Consider the following 14,834-nt stretch of genomic DNA (forward strand, 5'->3'; position numbering starts at 1 on the left):
GAGAATTCTTTCACCCAATATTTGGTTGGTTCTACCACTCCCAAATTCAAATTGAAGTTTTATTTTTTTAGTTGTTTGGAGGATAATTTAGGAGAGCTCAGCTGAGTGGTTCTCTATTCCTTCATATTGTCCCTACTGGGGAAAATAATTTTTTCATCAACCAAACCCATTTAATAAATAGTAATAAACAGTACTGCTGTTTTCTATATTTTTTTTCTCCATTTCTAAATTTTCAATCAATTAGAAATTCTTGTTAATTCTCATGTTTAATTTTTTACATAATTTGGTCTGATTTCAACCTTTGTTTTAGTCAGTGGTAATCTGATTACACACAAACAATTGACTTTTAAATTACTCCCACATTTGCAGACATTAATTTTCTTTCTGTTCAAAGTTTCAAATTCATTTTTTAAATGTCATTCAGAATTCTCTATTCTCATAGTCTTCCTACTATCATCTTCAAATAAGTTTTCAGAATATATAGGCATGAAATTTCTTAATAGTCAGCATTATTCTATGATGTTTTGACCCCAAAACATATTTTCCAATGTGTATTTCACCATCTCCCTAATCTCTCTTTTATTGCTTTTTCTCATTATAAATAATACAAGACGACATGAACAAGTGGGCCAAGAATTGGCATTTTATTTTTGCCTTATCTTTGAGGACAATTTATGACTAATCCTTCCATTTATATCTGGTTATTTCTGGTTATTTCTTCTAGTTCCATTTATAGCAAGAATATATATATAATTTTGGAAGTTATTCACTATGATATATGTTGATTTGTTGGTTTTGTCCAAGAAAACAGATTAAGCTCGCTAGTAGTTAAATTTATGCTCATAGAAGTCAGAAGATTCTGATTCTTAGTTTCCTCAAACATATTTTCCCAAACTTTGGCATGCTAGTTAAGGTAGAAGTAGAAAAAGGATGAGGAGAAATGAAATTATCTAGTGCATTAAAAAAAAAAGAAAGAGAAAGAGTAAAGAGAAAAACTTCACATGACTTGAATTCCCTCAAACTTTTGTCATATATCTCTCTTCTCTTTCATGATTAAATTTCTACCAAAACACACACACACACACACACACACACACAGTCTATCCTTATTTCTTAGTTTCTTATACTAAATTTTTTTACCTTATCATTCAACTGAAAATGCTTTTCCCACAATTATCAGTCACATCTTAATCTTCAAATTCAATATATTTTTCAGTCTTCATCATTATTGATCTCTGAAAATTTATTCTTTTTAATATAAACTTAAGTATTAATAATAATTTAAACACATCCATATATAAGAAACTGAGTATTTAACACTGTCTGCTTAAAAAGTAAATACACTAAATGTCATAATTACTTGAAACTGTGCTGTTTGCCTATGCTTCTTTCTATATTTTCTTTTCTTCTCCTTTATGCAAATACTCAAAGTCCTTTTTAACTTTTTTTGAATAACTATTTTAAATAATTTATTCTTCTCCATGTCTCCATGTCTCAACCCCTCCACACCATTCTCAGTTAAAAAGAAAAAAGAGGGGGCAGCTGGGTAGCTCAGTGGAGTGAGAGTCAGGCCTAGAGACAGGAGGTCCTAGGTTCAAACCCGGCCTCAGCCACTTCCCAGCTGTGTGACCCTGGGCAAGTCACTTGACCCCCTTGCCCACCCTTATGACTCTTCCACCTATGAGACAATACACCGAAGTACAAGGGTTTAAAAAAAAAAAAAAGAAAAAGAAAAAGAAAAAAATGGACCAAAAAAAGGACTGGTTATTATTATTTTTTAATCTACAAAGCAGACATTTCCCAAAAGTGCATCATTTTCTGTATTATGAGCCAATCACTCCTCTGTCAGGCCATGGGTCTTCCAAAGAAGTGGTTGGTCATTGCTTTGGTCAAAGTCATTAAATTTTCAGAGTTGTTTTTCTTCACAATATTGTTGTCCTTATAAATCATTTTCCTGCATCTCATAATACTTGAATTCTCTAAAATTACTTCTTTCATCATTTCTTATGGTACAATAATATTTCATTGCATTCATTATATAATAATTTGTTCAATTATTCTACAACTCAGGAACTCTTCCTTATATTCCTGTCCCTTTGCTTTTTATAATGAATACACTTGTAGAGTCAGGAAAGTTTGTTGTTTGTTGTTTCATTTATTTTTGGTTTTGACCATAATTATTTTATCCCCCCCCCCATTCCCCATCTTAAATTTTTCTTACCTCAATTCCTACTTTTTTCTCTATTGATTTTTTTGTATTTTACTTTAAACTATGTGTGTGTTTGTTCAATCATACTTTGGCTGGTTTAGGTAAAACTGAGATTCTTCCCCTACTTCTTCCTTCATGTTCATGCATATGATATTCTAGGCTTCAACACCATGCTCCAATGAAGAAAATTTCAATACCGCTCCTTCTTAACACCCCACTTTTTAGCTCCCTTAAGGCCAGGGATGGACTTCCTTTTTGCTTGTATTTTTATCTCAACTGCTTAGCACAGTACCTGAGGGCACATGGTAAATACGTGATAAATACTTGTTGCCTTGACTTATGAGAAATATTAACTTCACTCCCCTTCATCCTACTTTCTACATTGTTGTATTCCTTTTGCCCTCTCTTCTCTTTTTCCTGTCAAACCTAAAGAACATAACCAATTTATGTACAGGTCCTTTTTCACTATACACATCCTTTTGTCAAATAAAATGATACCAAGAAAGATACATTTGTTTATTATTCTTACCTCTCCTTTTTAAACTTCTGCCAAACTAGATTCCTTTCCACCTAGACCACAGATTATTACCCTTTGCTCTTTAAAGACCATTGGGTCCACTGGTCTTTTCCATTTATTCTGTAGCTGGGTCTTCCTATTTCCTCTCCCTTATTATAATTCAAGTTCCTAGAGCACATGCTCATTTTAATGCCTCATTTTCCTGTTTATATACCCAGCTTTACAATAGTGCTTTGCATTGAGTAAGCATTTAATGAACACTTCTCTATTTAATTTTTATAAAAATGAAATCTCAAAAGTAGAGGGCTGACAATGTTAATCCCCAATAGTAGCTCACTGAGTAGTAGCTTTCAGTTTCCTCCAAGGGAAAAAAATGCAAATTTCTCAGTTTGTCATCTGACACTCTTTGCATTCTTGCCCTTCTACACTTTTTCAGGCCTATTATGCATCATTTCCCTTTATACTTTTTTATGTTCTAGCTAAACAGGCCTATTTAATGTCCCTTATTCGTAGCATTCTATTTACTGTCTAAATACCCATGCTGGACTGTCCCTCATGTCTGACCTCATTCTTGCCTTTTAGATATCCCAGTCTCCTTAAATTCTGAGTTCTAATCTTTTCTCCTTCATAACACATTTCATGATGTCTCCAGTCATTCTTAATCTCATCCTATTTCATAAATTGTGTACATGTTATGGCTCACACCAATAAACTATAAGTTATCTAAAGACCAGAATCTTCTGGTTTGTTTGTGGGTTTTGAAGAGAGTTCTTTTGGTCTTTGAATCCCAACACCAAACATACATAGTACCTTGAACACAGCAGGTGCTTAATAAGCACATGTTAAAAGGAACTTCATAGTACTGTATTCCAATATTTCCAGTTCCTTTGGATAAAAATTTTCAATACAATCTAATATAGATGTTCATAGAGTGTTACACATTAGAAACAAATGAGAAATGTCTTTTTTATTCTCTCATTTTATATTTGGGGAAGCTAAGCTCTAGAAAGATTTATCATTTTATTCAAGGTCATAAAGCTAATCAGTAACAGAGCCTAGGTTTGGATTCAGGTCTTATCAACACAATTGCAATGTCTTTAGCTAGGGGTTTATCTATATCAAAAGATTTACTCAATAGTAAAGGGCTTTATTTGCCAGGTCCCTCAAATCTAGGAAGAAACTCTCTGTGTAGCAGTCTTGCTAACTGCTTTAGACAGGCTATATTGGCCATGCTCCTCTTTGAATTAATTCTCTTTCACCTTCTGCCACCAAATTGCAGCTCCCAGAATACACTGGAAAAAAAACCAGAAATCCAAAGGATCAATTGGAGATTTTGGACTATGGTCAATAAATAATTGCTAACCCTTTCCCATATAAAAGACAGTTGAATGCATATGCACAGAATTTGAACTTGACATCTGAATCTATCATTTTGTTCCATAGAATTATGAAGAAGCAACATAGGGCTGAGAAAAGTCTTAAAATATCATTTTCATAACATCTTTTAGAGCACCTTTGGAGTCTCCATTCAAGTAATGAGTCTTAGAATCCCAGCTAATCAGTGAGGCGTTATGCTCAGTTTTACACATTTAGGACATAAGTGTGTGTTTATTTAAGGACTTCACAGTCTAATCAGGGATACCATAATGAACAAAGTATAGGAGTACTTCGAAGAAAGAACATCTCTCATATAATACACAAAAGAAAAAGAAAATATATATATTCAAATATAGGCAATACAAATTTATCATGGCCTGGTTTAAAGAGCAATGACTACTCTCTTGCTCTGACACTCTCTGATGGTAAGACCTTGGGCAAATCTCTGTTTTTAAAGATATCAGATTTCTCACCTGTAAAATGCAGTATCATCCAAGGTTCCTTTAAGCTATAGAATTCTATGAATTAATAGATTGATTTGACCATAATCAGGCATTCATTTTTCCCTCTCATTCCAAAATTTCCCCTTTATCCTGAAGTACTAATATCAGAGATATCCTGATCTGACATCAAGCATTGTTTGTCCTATTTTCAAGTATCTAGAGTTGTTACCTCCTTTGTCTAACACATTATTTACCTTGTTCCAGATAATTCCTTTCCCTGGGTTTCTTTTTTGTTTTCTCTAAATTCCTTCCAGTACTCTCAAACGTTGTGAATGAAGCCAGCTGGTAAATGACAATTTTCATGTTTCCTACTTTATAGAGAATGTGGGCACCATAGACACAAAAGCATAGTTGTACATAGAATTATACATTGTATATAGATACTATAATGAGTTGCCTCATTTTTAAGCTATAAAATCATCATGAATGAGTAATTAATTTTTAAAGTGATATTTTGCAGTTATCAATTAAATATTTTCAGTATCTCCCATTATCCACCTTCCATCTCAAAGGTGAGCTTTCCTACTTAGGGGGAGAGGTGATAGGGGTTGGGGGAGATACCTATCAAATATACTGCCAGTACCAGCTAGTAAAAACCTTTATATTCTTTTCTTCCCAGAAGTGAATTTGGTACTTTTTGAGGCACCCTGCTGCACTGGCAGTTGTCTGGTAATGAATGAAGTGTTATGTTTATGAGCTAAGAGATTGTCAGCATAGCAGAAGTCTTATCTTACACTGAGTTATAATAAACAGTGGTGGCTGTACCTAAGAAAGAAGCTGGGATATGTTCCAAATTCTCAGTGGGTGCCTAAGGATGACAACTTCTGAGTTTGAATGAATACATGAAAATGTCCAGACATCTGTGAGGAGCCAAAAGATTTAATTGCCCCTCATGGCTTGACTTTGCATGACTTCAGTTTTCACCTTTCAACCCTTCACTTCTTTAAAGATAAATTGCCTTCATGTCCCTAATTATCCTTCCCTGCATATTATGTGAATTTCCCATTCTGGTTACTTAGGAACATTGTTAGTTTTAATATGCAGTACTCTCAAGTTAAAGCAATATTCAACTTTTATCACTTAATTGTAAACACTCTGAGGAGTAGATAAAATATTGAATGATGAGATGGAACAGAACCATCATAATAAGCTCTGAGAAATTTTGCTTAGTACAGCAGGGTGCTGCAATGGATAAAATATTAGACTTGGAGAAAGAAGCCATGTAGATTTTGATACAGTCTCTGTCACTAGTATAAGACCATGGGAAAGTTGGTTAACTTCTTTGAGCCTTAGCTTTGTTACTTATAAAATGGGTATAGTAATATATGTAGTACCACGCTTACAGAGTGATTGTGGAAACCTTATGAAATTATATAAATAGGATTTTTTGAACTATAATACGGTGTAAAAATGTGGCTATTTACACATATGATGTTTGGCCTGAAAAGTATATCAAAAATCACTTAATTTCATATTTCTAGGTGAGTCACAACTACAATATCCCTAGCAAGTGGTTCTATAGTTTTTCAATCAACTCTTATTGTTATGGAAGTTTTACTTATATGTATTTACTTTCTCCAACTTCCACTCAGTCCAAGAAGAGTTTATAACCAGCAATACTTACTCCTTTTTGTAAATATCTTGGAGTCCTTTGGCAGTTTTGAGAAATATATGGACTCCTAAGAATATATTTTAAATGAATGCATGAAACAAAATGTATAAGATTACAAAAAAAATAAAAATTTAATGAAAATACAGATGTAATTTTCTCCTTCTTGGACCACATTCTAGATTTAGCTTCTCATCTATTAGGGTTATATGACCACCCTTAGACTGGAAAACAATCATAATATTATTGTTCAATTTCCTTCCATATCTGGGCTCCTTGACTTTGTATAGACTTTGCTGCCCATCCTGCTATCTAGAATGAATTCCCTTTTCCTCCCTGACTCTTAGAATTTCTAAGCTTCTTTAAAAACTCAACTTTTGGGGGCAGTTGGGCGGCTTAGTGGAATGAGAGCCAGGCCTAGAGACGGGAGGTCCTAGGTTCATATGTGGCCTCAGACAAATCTGGCCTTCCTAGCTGTGTGACACTGGGCAAGTCACTCAATAGTCACTTAACCCCCACTGCTGAGCCCTTACCACTCTTCTGCTTTAGACAGAAGGTAAGGTTTTTTAAAAAAAAACAAAACTCAACTTGTGTGGCTTCTTTTATAAGTCTTCTCATTTCTTCTTCCATTTCCAATCTCTCCACTGCCATTCAGAACCAGGAAAAATATCACCATTTCCTTAACATAATCTTATTTCATCTTCTTATGGTTCTGAGTACCTTTCCAATCTTAATTATAGTACTCAAAGTGTTCTCTAGGTTATCACTTTCCTTTCTGGAATGAGGCTTTCAAAATTGTTGACAATATATTTTAATATGATCTGACGAGCAGAATAAAGAAATGCTACCCCTCTTGGTTACTGTGCTATGAAATGAGTAAGTCATCATTACAGTACATCAGTCATGTAGAAGATCAATTAATGGTTTTATTTGTCCCAATAATCATATCCTTGATTATATAAAAAGATTCTCTTCACATCTTTTACATTTCTCAAAAGCAGTACATAGAAGTTCATGTGAAAAAAAAACATACTTTAGGAATATATATATATATATATGAAAAATTGCTATATATGAACATTTAATTTTCTCAGTGAGTATTTCATAATCTTTAATAGGTTTTTGCTTTGCTGTATAAATTACCTTGACTTTAGATTTGATGGTATCTCTTTTTTTTCTATTTCTATTTTTAAAGAAATCACATAAACAAACTGTTCAAGATAAATTATTCTAATATCATGCCTGAATGAGTTAAGAATGATTAGTTCATTTTCCAATGGAAGTATAAAACTGTGACAATCATTTAATCTTTGATAATTAAATATTTAAAAAATTAACTTGATTATTATGCTTAAAGAAGTATCTTGCTTTAATACTTAGATTATGGTACTTCCAAAGTATCAATGTGTTTTTATATGACCAGTTATGTATTAAAATAAATATACATGTATATTTTATTTGCCTGTGTTTTTGTTTAATATACATATGTGCATTTTATGTTAAATTAATTATTTTTATGTTAAACATTTTAAAACCATAGTTATGGTTAACCATAAAAATACATTTATGTAAAAGTAATAAACACCTTTTAGATGAGTAAGAACAAATATTATACAGAGCGGAAGAAAGGTTATCAATAGAAGTTTTTCATAATGGGTTAAAGAAAATTTTTTTTATTTGTCTTTTAGATGGAATACCATTAAGCTGGTGGGTTGGAAGAACCAATGAAACCCAGACTTACTGGGGAGGTTCCTTACCTGATGTTCAAAAATGCACTTGTGGACTAGAGGGGAACTGCATTGATTCTCAATATTACTGCAACTGTGATGCTGACCGGAATGAATGGTGATTGCTATATTATTTTATTATAAAATATGCACCTTTATTCTTTAAAGACTATATTCAATAAATTAAAATAAACTATAGTGGTATGCAAATTAACTGCATTAAAATAAGATAATCAATGTATTGATTTTTGCTTTCAAAAGTTTTATATTTAAAAGTTTTTTATATATATTTTTGGTTTTTGTAGCTTTCATATGTAATTTTAATACACACCCTTTAATTCTTCTTCTCCTTGAACGAATCTTTTGTCACATTAAGCATTAAGTGTACCTTAGAAGAATCAATCCTTTTCCCAAGTTTATATGTATGTTCTATGTTTTTAGTGAGGTTTAAAATAAGAATGTTCCCAGGCCATTAAAGCATATTTATTTCCACCTTTTAAATAAATTTCTTAAATTTGAATGATTTATGGCATGGTTCATAGTGATATTGCATTATTCCATCTCCATTTGGAATTTTTTTATAAATCTGGTTCAATATTTACATCTACATCTATATCAATATTTAATCATATCTATCTATTTAGCTTTATCATTCCTTCAAAAGGTATAAATCTTCTAGTCCTACTGGAAGAAAAAAATTTCCTAAATTATATTTTGGTAGATATTTTATTATCTGATGATGACGTCCATATCTGATAGGCTCATTTGTATATCTTTATACCATGATTTTGATATAGTCTTGATTGATATAGTGAATATATTTAGTAAAACTTTTTTCTTTCCCAGTTTTTTATTTTAAAAGTCTTTTCACTGATCTTTCAAATTAATGTAATGTATGTTATTCTATCAAAGAACAAAAATCAACTCTTCTCGCTGCCAGGTCCTCTGATGGTTTTTTATTGTTTTCTAAGAATTAATAAGACTATGCCTGAGGAGCATTTTGTCAGTTGTTGGAATAGTTTTTCGTTTTCAACCATAATTTGAATTTTGGCATAACTTAACTGTATGCTTGAATGGTTCTTGAAGTGTTTGACTTCTCCATACCAGGAGGTACTACAATATATCTAAGAGTCATTTAAGCATGCACCTAAAAGAAATGTTGTTTTTCTTAGTCATGTTCTGCTCTTTGAAATCCTACAGATCATACTTTACTGGGTTTTTCTTGGCAAAGATTGGAGTGGTTTGCCATTTCGTTCTCCAGTAAATAAAGGAAAACAGAATAAGTGACTTGCTCAAGCTCAAAGGTTTAGTAAGTGTTTGAGGACAGATTTCAACTTGGGCTTTTCTGACTCCAGGCCTAGAAGTCTATCCACTGAACCATCTATCTCAACAAAACAAAACAAAACAAACAAACAAAAAGAAAACAAAACAAAACAAATCAAACAACACTAAAAACAAATAAACTTCTGGCTGTAACTGAACCACTTTGTTCTTTGGTATTCTCAGCTGCTATTACATAGAATTAGGCTCACCTCTCCATGGAGGAGGACCTAAAATTAAAAGTGATGGTTAACAACAACAGAATTAAATTAATGACAAAAGAACACACCTGTGTTTATGGATTGAATTCCATACCCAACAAATAGAACTAATAAAAAGTAGAAGAATTAGTTCAGTTTGGCTCAATATAGTCAATATTAGATGTTCTGAGCTGACTCTGCCTTTTATGAAATGAGACTGTATCAAAACTATTGCTTAGACTAAGTCATTTTCACAGCATTGTAAATTGAAAAAAATTAAAAGCACAAGTTTTGATTAAATGTAATATAATTAATTTGAAGTTCAAATGTGAATATGAAAGATTCATGCTACTTTGTCACTTTTGATTAATAAATTATGCATTATGCATGGTTATATCATGAGATGGAGTTATACATATATTCATGTGTGGTATTACATGTACATGTACATATGTATGTAAATATATTGATACACATGTGTATATTATGAATTTGTGAATATGAATATGTGCATATATGCATATAAATATATTCATACACATGTCTTTGTTGTCCTCAAAATATTAGTGTAGTTTTAAGTAATTAAAGCTTAAAATTTGATTTTTGAAAATTACTCTTCAGTTTTATATTCATTAGGATTCAAAGTTGAGATACTGAATTGCCAATTAATTAAAGTTTGAAGTATTAGGTCAACCATGGAAGTTTTTATATTTCCATTTTACATATTAGAAATATTTTAAATATCTGGATTCATTATCCAAACATTTTCTACCTTCTTTAAAAATATACTGCTTTGAGTTTCGAAAACATCTTACATTCATTACATAATTTGATTTTTCCATAATATCCCTACTGGATAGGTCCTATAGGTTATTAATATCATCATTTTGTAGTACAGGAAACTGGAGCTTTCAGAGCTTAATGAGTATTGCTGATAATGTCCTGGACAGGATTTGAACCGATGTTTTTCTGATCCCAATTTCTGTTCATTAAGCCATGTTGCTTTTTTGTCAAGCATGCTATTTACTACACCACATTGGGAATTACTTTTATTCAATGGTTTATATTTTCACAAAAATCTTCCGCTCTTCCACATAATTACTTGTGTCTATGGCACTTCTATTTCTTCTCTTAATTTACATTCTCAATGTAGTAGAATCCTCCCTTTTATTACAAGCAATACTACTTTAAATGGAAATTTAAGTTTTACACAATGAAACTTAGGGTTTCTTGCCATCATTTCAAAACTGACACCCCTTCAGACTTTGGCAATCATTTTCTGTACCTCAGTAACTTTCTACCATTTATTTTTTTAAATACATTTTTTCTTAAAATAGTTTCTTTTCATATGTAGCAGTCACTTCATTTGGATGCTACCATGTCCTCCTACAATATATCAAACAGATAACATTCCTGATTCACTTGAAACCTCTGGGATCTCTGACCAGTCTTCCTGTTCTCTTCTAGCTTAAAATACTTTCTAGCTGTAGGAAACTTTTCATTACCAGTCAGGGAACTGGCTTTAGGAAAAGAGGGAGACAACCCTGGGAGAGTTGGCAATTGTATGCTGTAAGAGAACATGAAGCAGCCCCTTAGGAAATTTTGATTATCATTTAAAGTGCATTATAAATATCTGAAAGAAGAGAAGAAGATTCATTTGATTCTGTGACCCCCTACATGTACAGAGGAAACTGAAAGGGTTAGGTTCACTTGGGGAAAGAGTCTTAGTTATCCATTATTTGGTAAATGTTCCTACTGTGAAACAGGAAAAAAAAAAAGAATAGGGATCTATGTAGGGTCTGTGAAATGGACTTCTTCTAGATTTGGAACAGAATGGGTCTTGCTAGAGAACAAAACAAAACAAAAATCAGAATTAGTGTTCCTGATGTTCTTTATTGTCAAGAGTGAGAAGGGAACATATCCTTAAGTTCCCTGTGGAATAAGGAATCTTAGTCTTTTGAGGTATCATAGATTCCTATATCAGTCTCATGAAGTCTAGGAACTCCATCACAGAATAAAGTTCTTAAATACATACAATAAAACACATGGCATTAGGATGGAACCTAAAGATTAGTTAACATAAAAGGGGGTGGTGAGTGCTTTATCTATATGAATTCAAGGACGCTTTGGGATGTAGCCACAGACTCCAAAGATGGTCTGACTGTAGCAAGTGATACCTGAAAAGGATAACATAACCAGCAATCAGAATATATGCCACAAGGGGAAATTCAAACAGCCTAAAGTTTCTTTCCTGATGTGGTTTGAAAGCATGTTTAAATGATGATTTTTTTATACTTTAGATCACAATAATTTCAACCTCCTCCCCTCTAGATTGAATCTTCTCTTTTGGTAAAGAAAAATAATTCAGTAACATCTGATAAGGTAGCCTCATTGGACAATGTATATAAAATTCTGACTTTAAATAGCATCCCAATAAGATACTGTCATCATCTATACTCCAGAACCTGATTTTTTAAAATAGTATATTTTAATTTTTAAATAGTATATTTTAATTTTTAAATTTACATTATTGCATATATTTTGTTTTGTTCTGTATTTTTCATAAAAGCTTACCATTTTTTCTGAATTGTTCTTGTTCATTATTTTTATCATGAAATATTTTTCTTTAAACAACTGATTTCTGTTTTAAAGGAATACATTTTTATCTTAAAAGAATACACACGGGGGGGAAGCTGGGTGGCTCAGGGGATTGAGAGCCAGGCCTAGAGATGGGAAGTCCTGGGTTCAAATCTGGCCTCAGACACTCCTAGCGGTGTGACTCTGGGCAAGTCACTTAACCCTCTTGTCTAGCCCTTACCACTCTTCTGTCTTGGAACCAATAATAACACACAGTATTGGTTCCAAGACGGAAGGTAAGGGTTCAAAAAATAAAAGACACACAGATTAAATGACCCTTGGGTCCTATCTATTTTTTAAATAATAGGATTTTGATATATTCCAATGAATATGTTTGTAATTAAAGTATAAGGTCATGACAAAAATATCTAAAATATGGAAATAAACCAGATATAGAAATAAGGAAATTGACAGTATTAAAACTGCTTTGCATTTTCACACTTTGGGCTAAAATACAAATTGTTTGACATTTTGTATTAGGAGTTTCTACTCAGCAGCATTAACTGTCAGTAGAATTCAATGCAAAACGAGATTTATTAAGTCCTATTTAAGGGTATTTTGCAGTTAATATTAGGCTTAAGGGAAATAATGGAAATTTCTTTTACTGTAGTTTATATTTACAATGAAGATATATTTCTAAATAAGGGAAGGAATGATGTTAGAACAAAGGGTCTCCATTTGTCACATGTGCCCCCAAAAGGCATTATCAGGCCAATCATTGGGAAATGGATTATATATTTTCAAAAGCCTGACAATATAAAAATTAAAAATGTATGTTCTTTACCTGGTTTGGTTTCAAACAAATCAAATATGGCCCACAGTATATCAAAAGAGGAAAGAAGAAAGGAATACATTTTTTTAAGTGTCTCCTATGTGAGAGTCAATATATGGAGTGCTTTACAAATATTTTCTCATTTAATCCTGATAATAAACTTGAGAGAGAGGTGCTATTATCCCCATTTTGCAGTTGAAGAGCCTAAGACATCCTAAGTTCAGATGACTTGCTCTGGGTCATCACATAGCTAATGGCTAAAGCTGTATTTGAACTCAGAACTTCTTGCCTTCAGGCTCAGCATTCATTCCACTGTGCTATCTAACTTTCAGTAGAGTACTCTGATTGTATAATTGTCATTCACTACTTTTACTATATGAATATACTATCTCTTTCTGTTTTATAATTTTTTGGTGCTGTTTTTTATAATTATTCTTCTTTAAGAGTTCCTTAGTTTTTTGTTTAGTTTCCTCAAACCTACCCTGCACCTTTTCTAATGCACAAACAACAATGAACTATGATCAGAACTTCACAAAATGGACACAAAAGTTAATGTGTACATTAGTAAGCACAGTTCCAAATGAAAAACATAACTTCATTGTATCATAAATTTTATTGAAAATGAAAACAATACACCACAATAAATATTGAACACGAATAGTTTTCCCTCTCTCTTTATAATACAGATCTTTCTTTAGCCTTTTTAAATTTTTAAGTGTATAATTTATGTTTTATCATTCTTTCTTTATAAATTTTGAGTTCCAAATTCTTCCACTCCTTCCCAAACCTTCTTCACCCACTGAGAAGAAAAGATATCAAGTATACATGTGAAATCATGCAATACATATTTCTTTATCTATTATATTGCATAAAAGCAAGAAAAAATGAAGTGAGAAATTATACTTTAATTCATACTACAGAGGTCATCAGTTTTCTCTGTAGAGGTAGATAGTATTTTTCATCATGAGCCCTTTGGAATTAACTTAGATCATTGTAGTGATGAAAGTAGTAATGTCCTTCACAGTTGATCATCATTACAACATTGCTGTTACTGTGCACCATGTTGTATTCGTTCAAATAGATCTTCCCATTTTTTCCAGAAACCATCTTTTGTCATTTCTTATTAAATTGCATTGTTACTTCATCATGATAATATGCCACAACTTGTTCAGTTATTCTACAATTGATGACTATCTCCTCCAAGTTCAAATCTTTACTACTACAAAAATAGCTGCTGTAAATAATTTTGCATGTATTGATCTTTTTCTTTTTTTCTTTTATCTCTTTGGGTATTTGATTATAGACCTAATATTATTGTAGAGTTAAAGTATATATGTAGTTTTATAGCCCTATGGGAATAGTTTCAATTTTTTTTCTACAATGATTGGAATAGTTTACAATTCCACCATTAATTTATTAGTGTATCTATTTTCTCACATCTCCTAAAGCATTTATCATTATTGATAGTTGTGAGGTATGATACCTCAGAATTGTTTTGATTTGCATTTCTCTAATCAGTAGTGATGTAAAGCATTTTATATGACTATAGAGAGTTTTGGTTTCTTCTGACAACTTCCAGTTCATATCCTTTGACTATTTAAAATTCACAGGATGACACTTTTGCAAATTTGCCTCATTTCCCTACATATTTGAGAAATTATACCTGTATCAGAGAAACTTGTAAAATATTTTGGTATGATTTCATTTTCTACGGTATCTTTTGGCAATACCAATGTAGTTTTCCAAATTTTCTCTTCTTTTTTTGATAGTTCTTGTTTGCTACCCCTACTTTATTTTTTGCTTCTGTTGATTCTTACTGAATTAAACTCCAGCACCTTATTTGAATTATATGTATGTCTCTCTGTTTCAAGTATATCTCTTGTAAGAACATTGTTGGATTCTGCTTTTGAATCTTTTATGTTATCCACTTTCATTTCATGGGTGAGCTCATATGATTTACATA

The 14,834-nt window shown here is 32.0% G+C and overlaps 1 protein-coding gene across 5 annotated transcripts in view; it reads left to right on the forward strand.

Moving 5' to 3' along the window:
• LOC123235194 (contactin-associated protein-like 4) overlaps nt 1-14,834 on the forward strand; it is a 433,004-nt gene that overhangs the window by 345,871 nt on the left and 72,299 nt on the right. For all 5 annotated transcript variants that reach the window (XM_044661292.1, XM_044661308.1, XM_044661323.1 and 2 more), the window contains one exon: nt 7,904-8,060. In XM_044661292.1, the coding sequence (XP_044517227.1) occupies nt 7,904-8,060 (157 nt within the window). The remainder of the gene's footprint in view (nt 1-7,903; nt 8,061-14,834) is intronic.

The sequence above is a fragment of the Gracilinanus agilis genome, chromosome 1, assembly GCF_016433145.1.
Source record: "Gracilinanus agilis isolate LMUSP501 chromosome 1, AgileGrace, whole genome shotgun sequence".
Taxonomy (NCBI): domain Eukaryota; kingdom Metazoa; phylum Chordata; class Mammalia; order Didelphimorphia; family Didelphidae; genus Gracilinanus; species Gracilinanus agilis.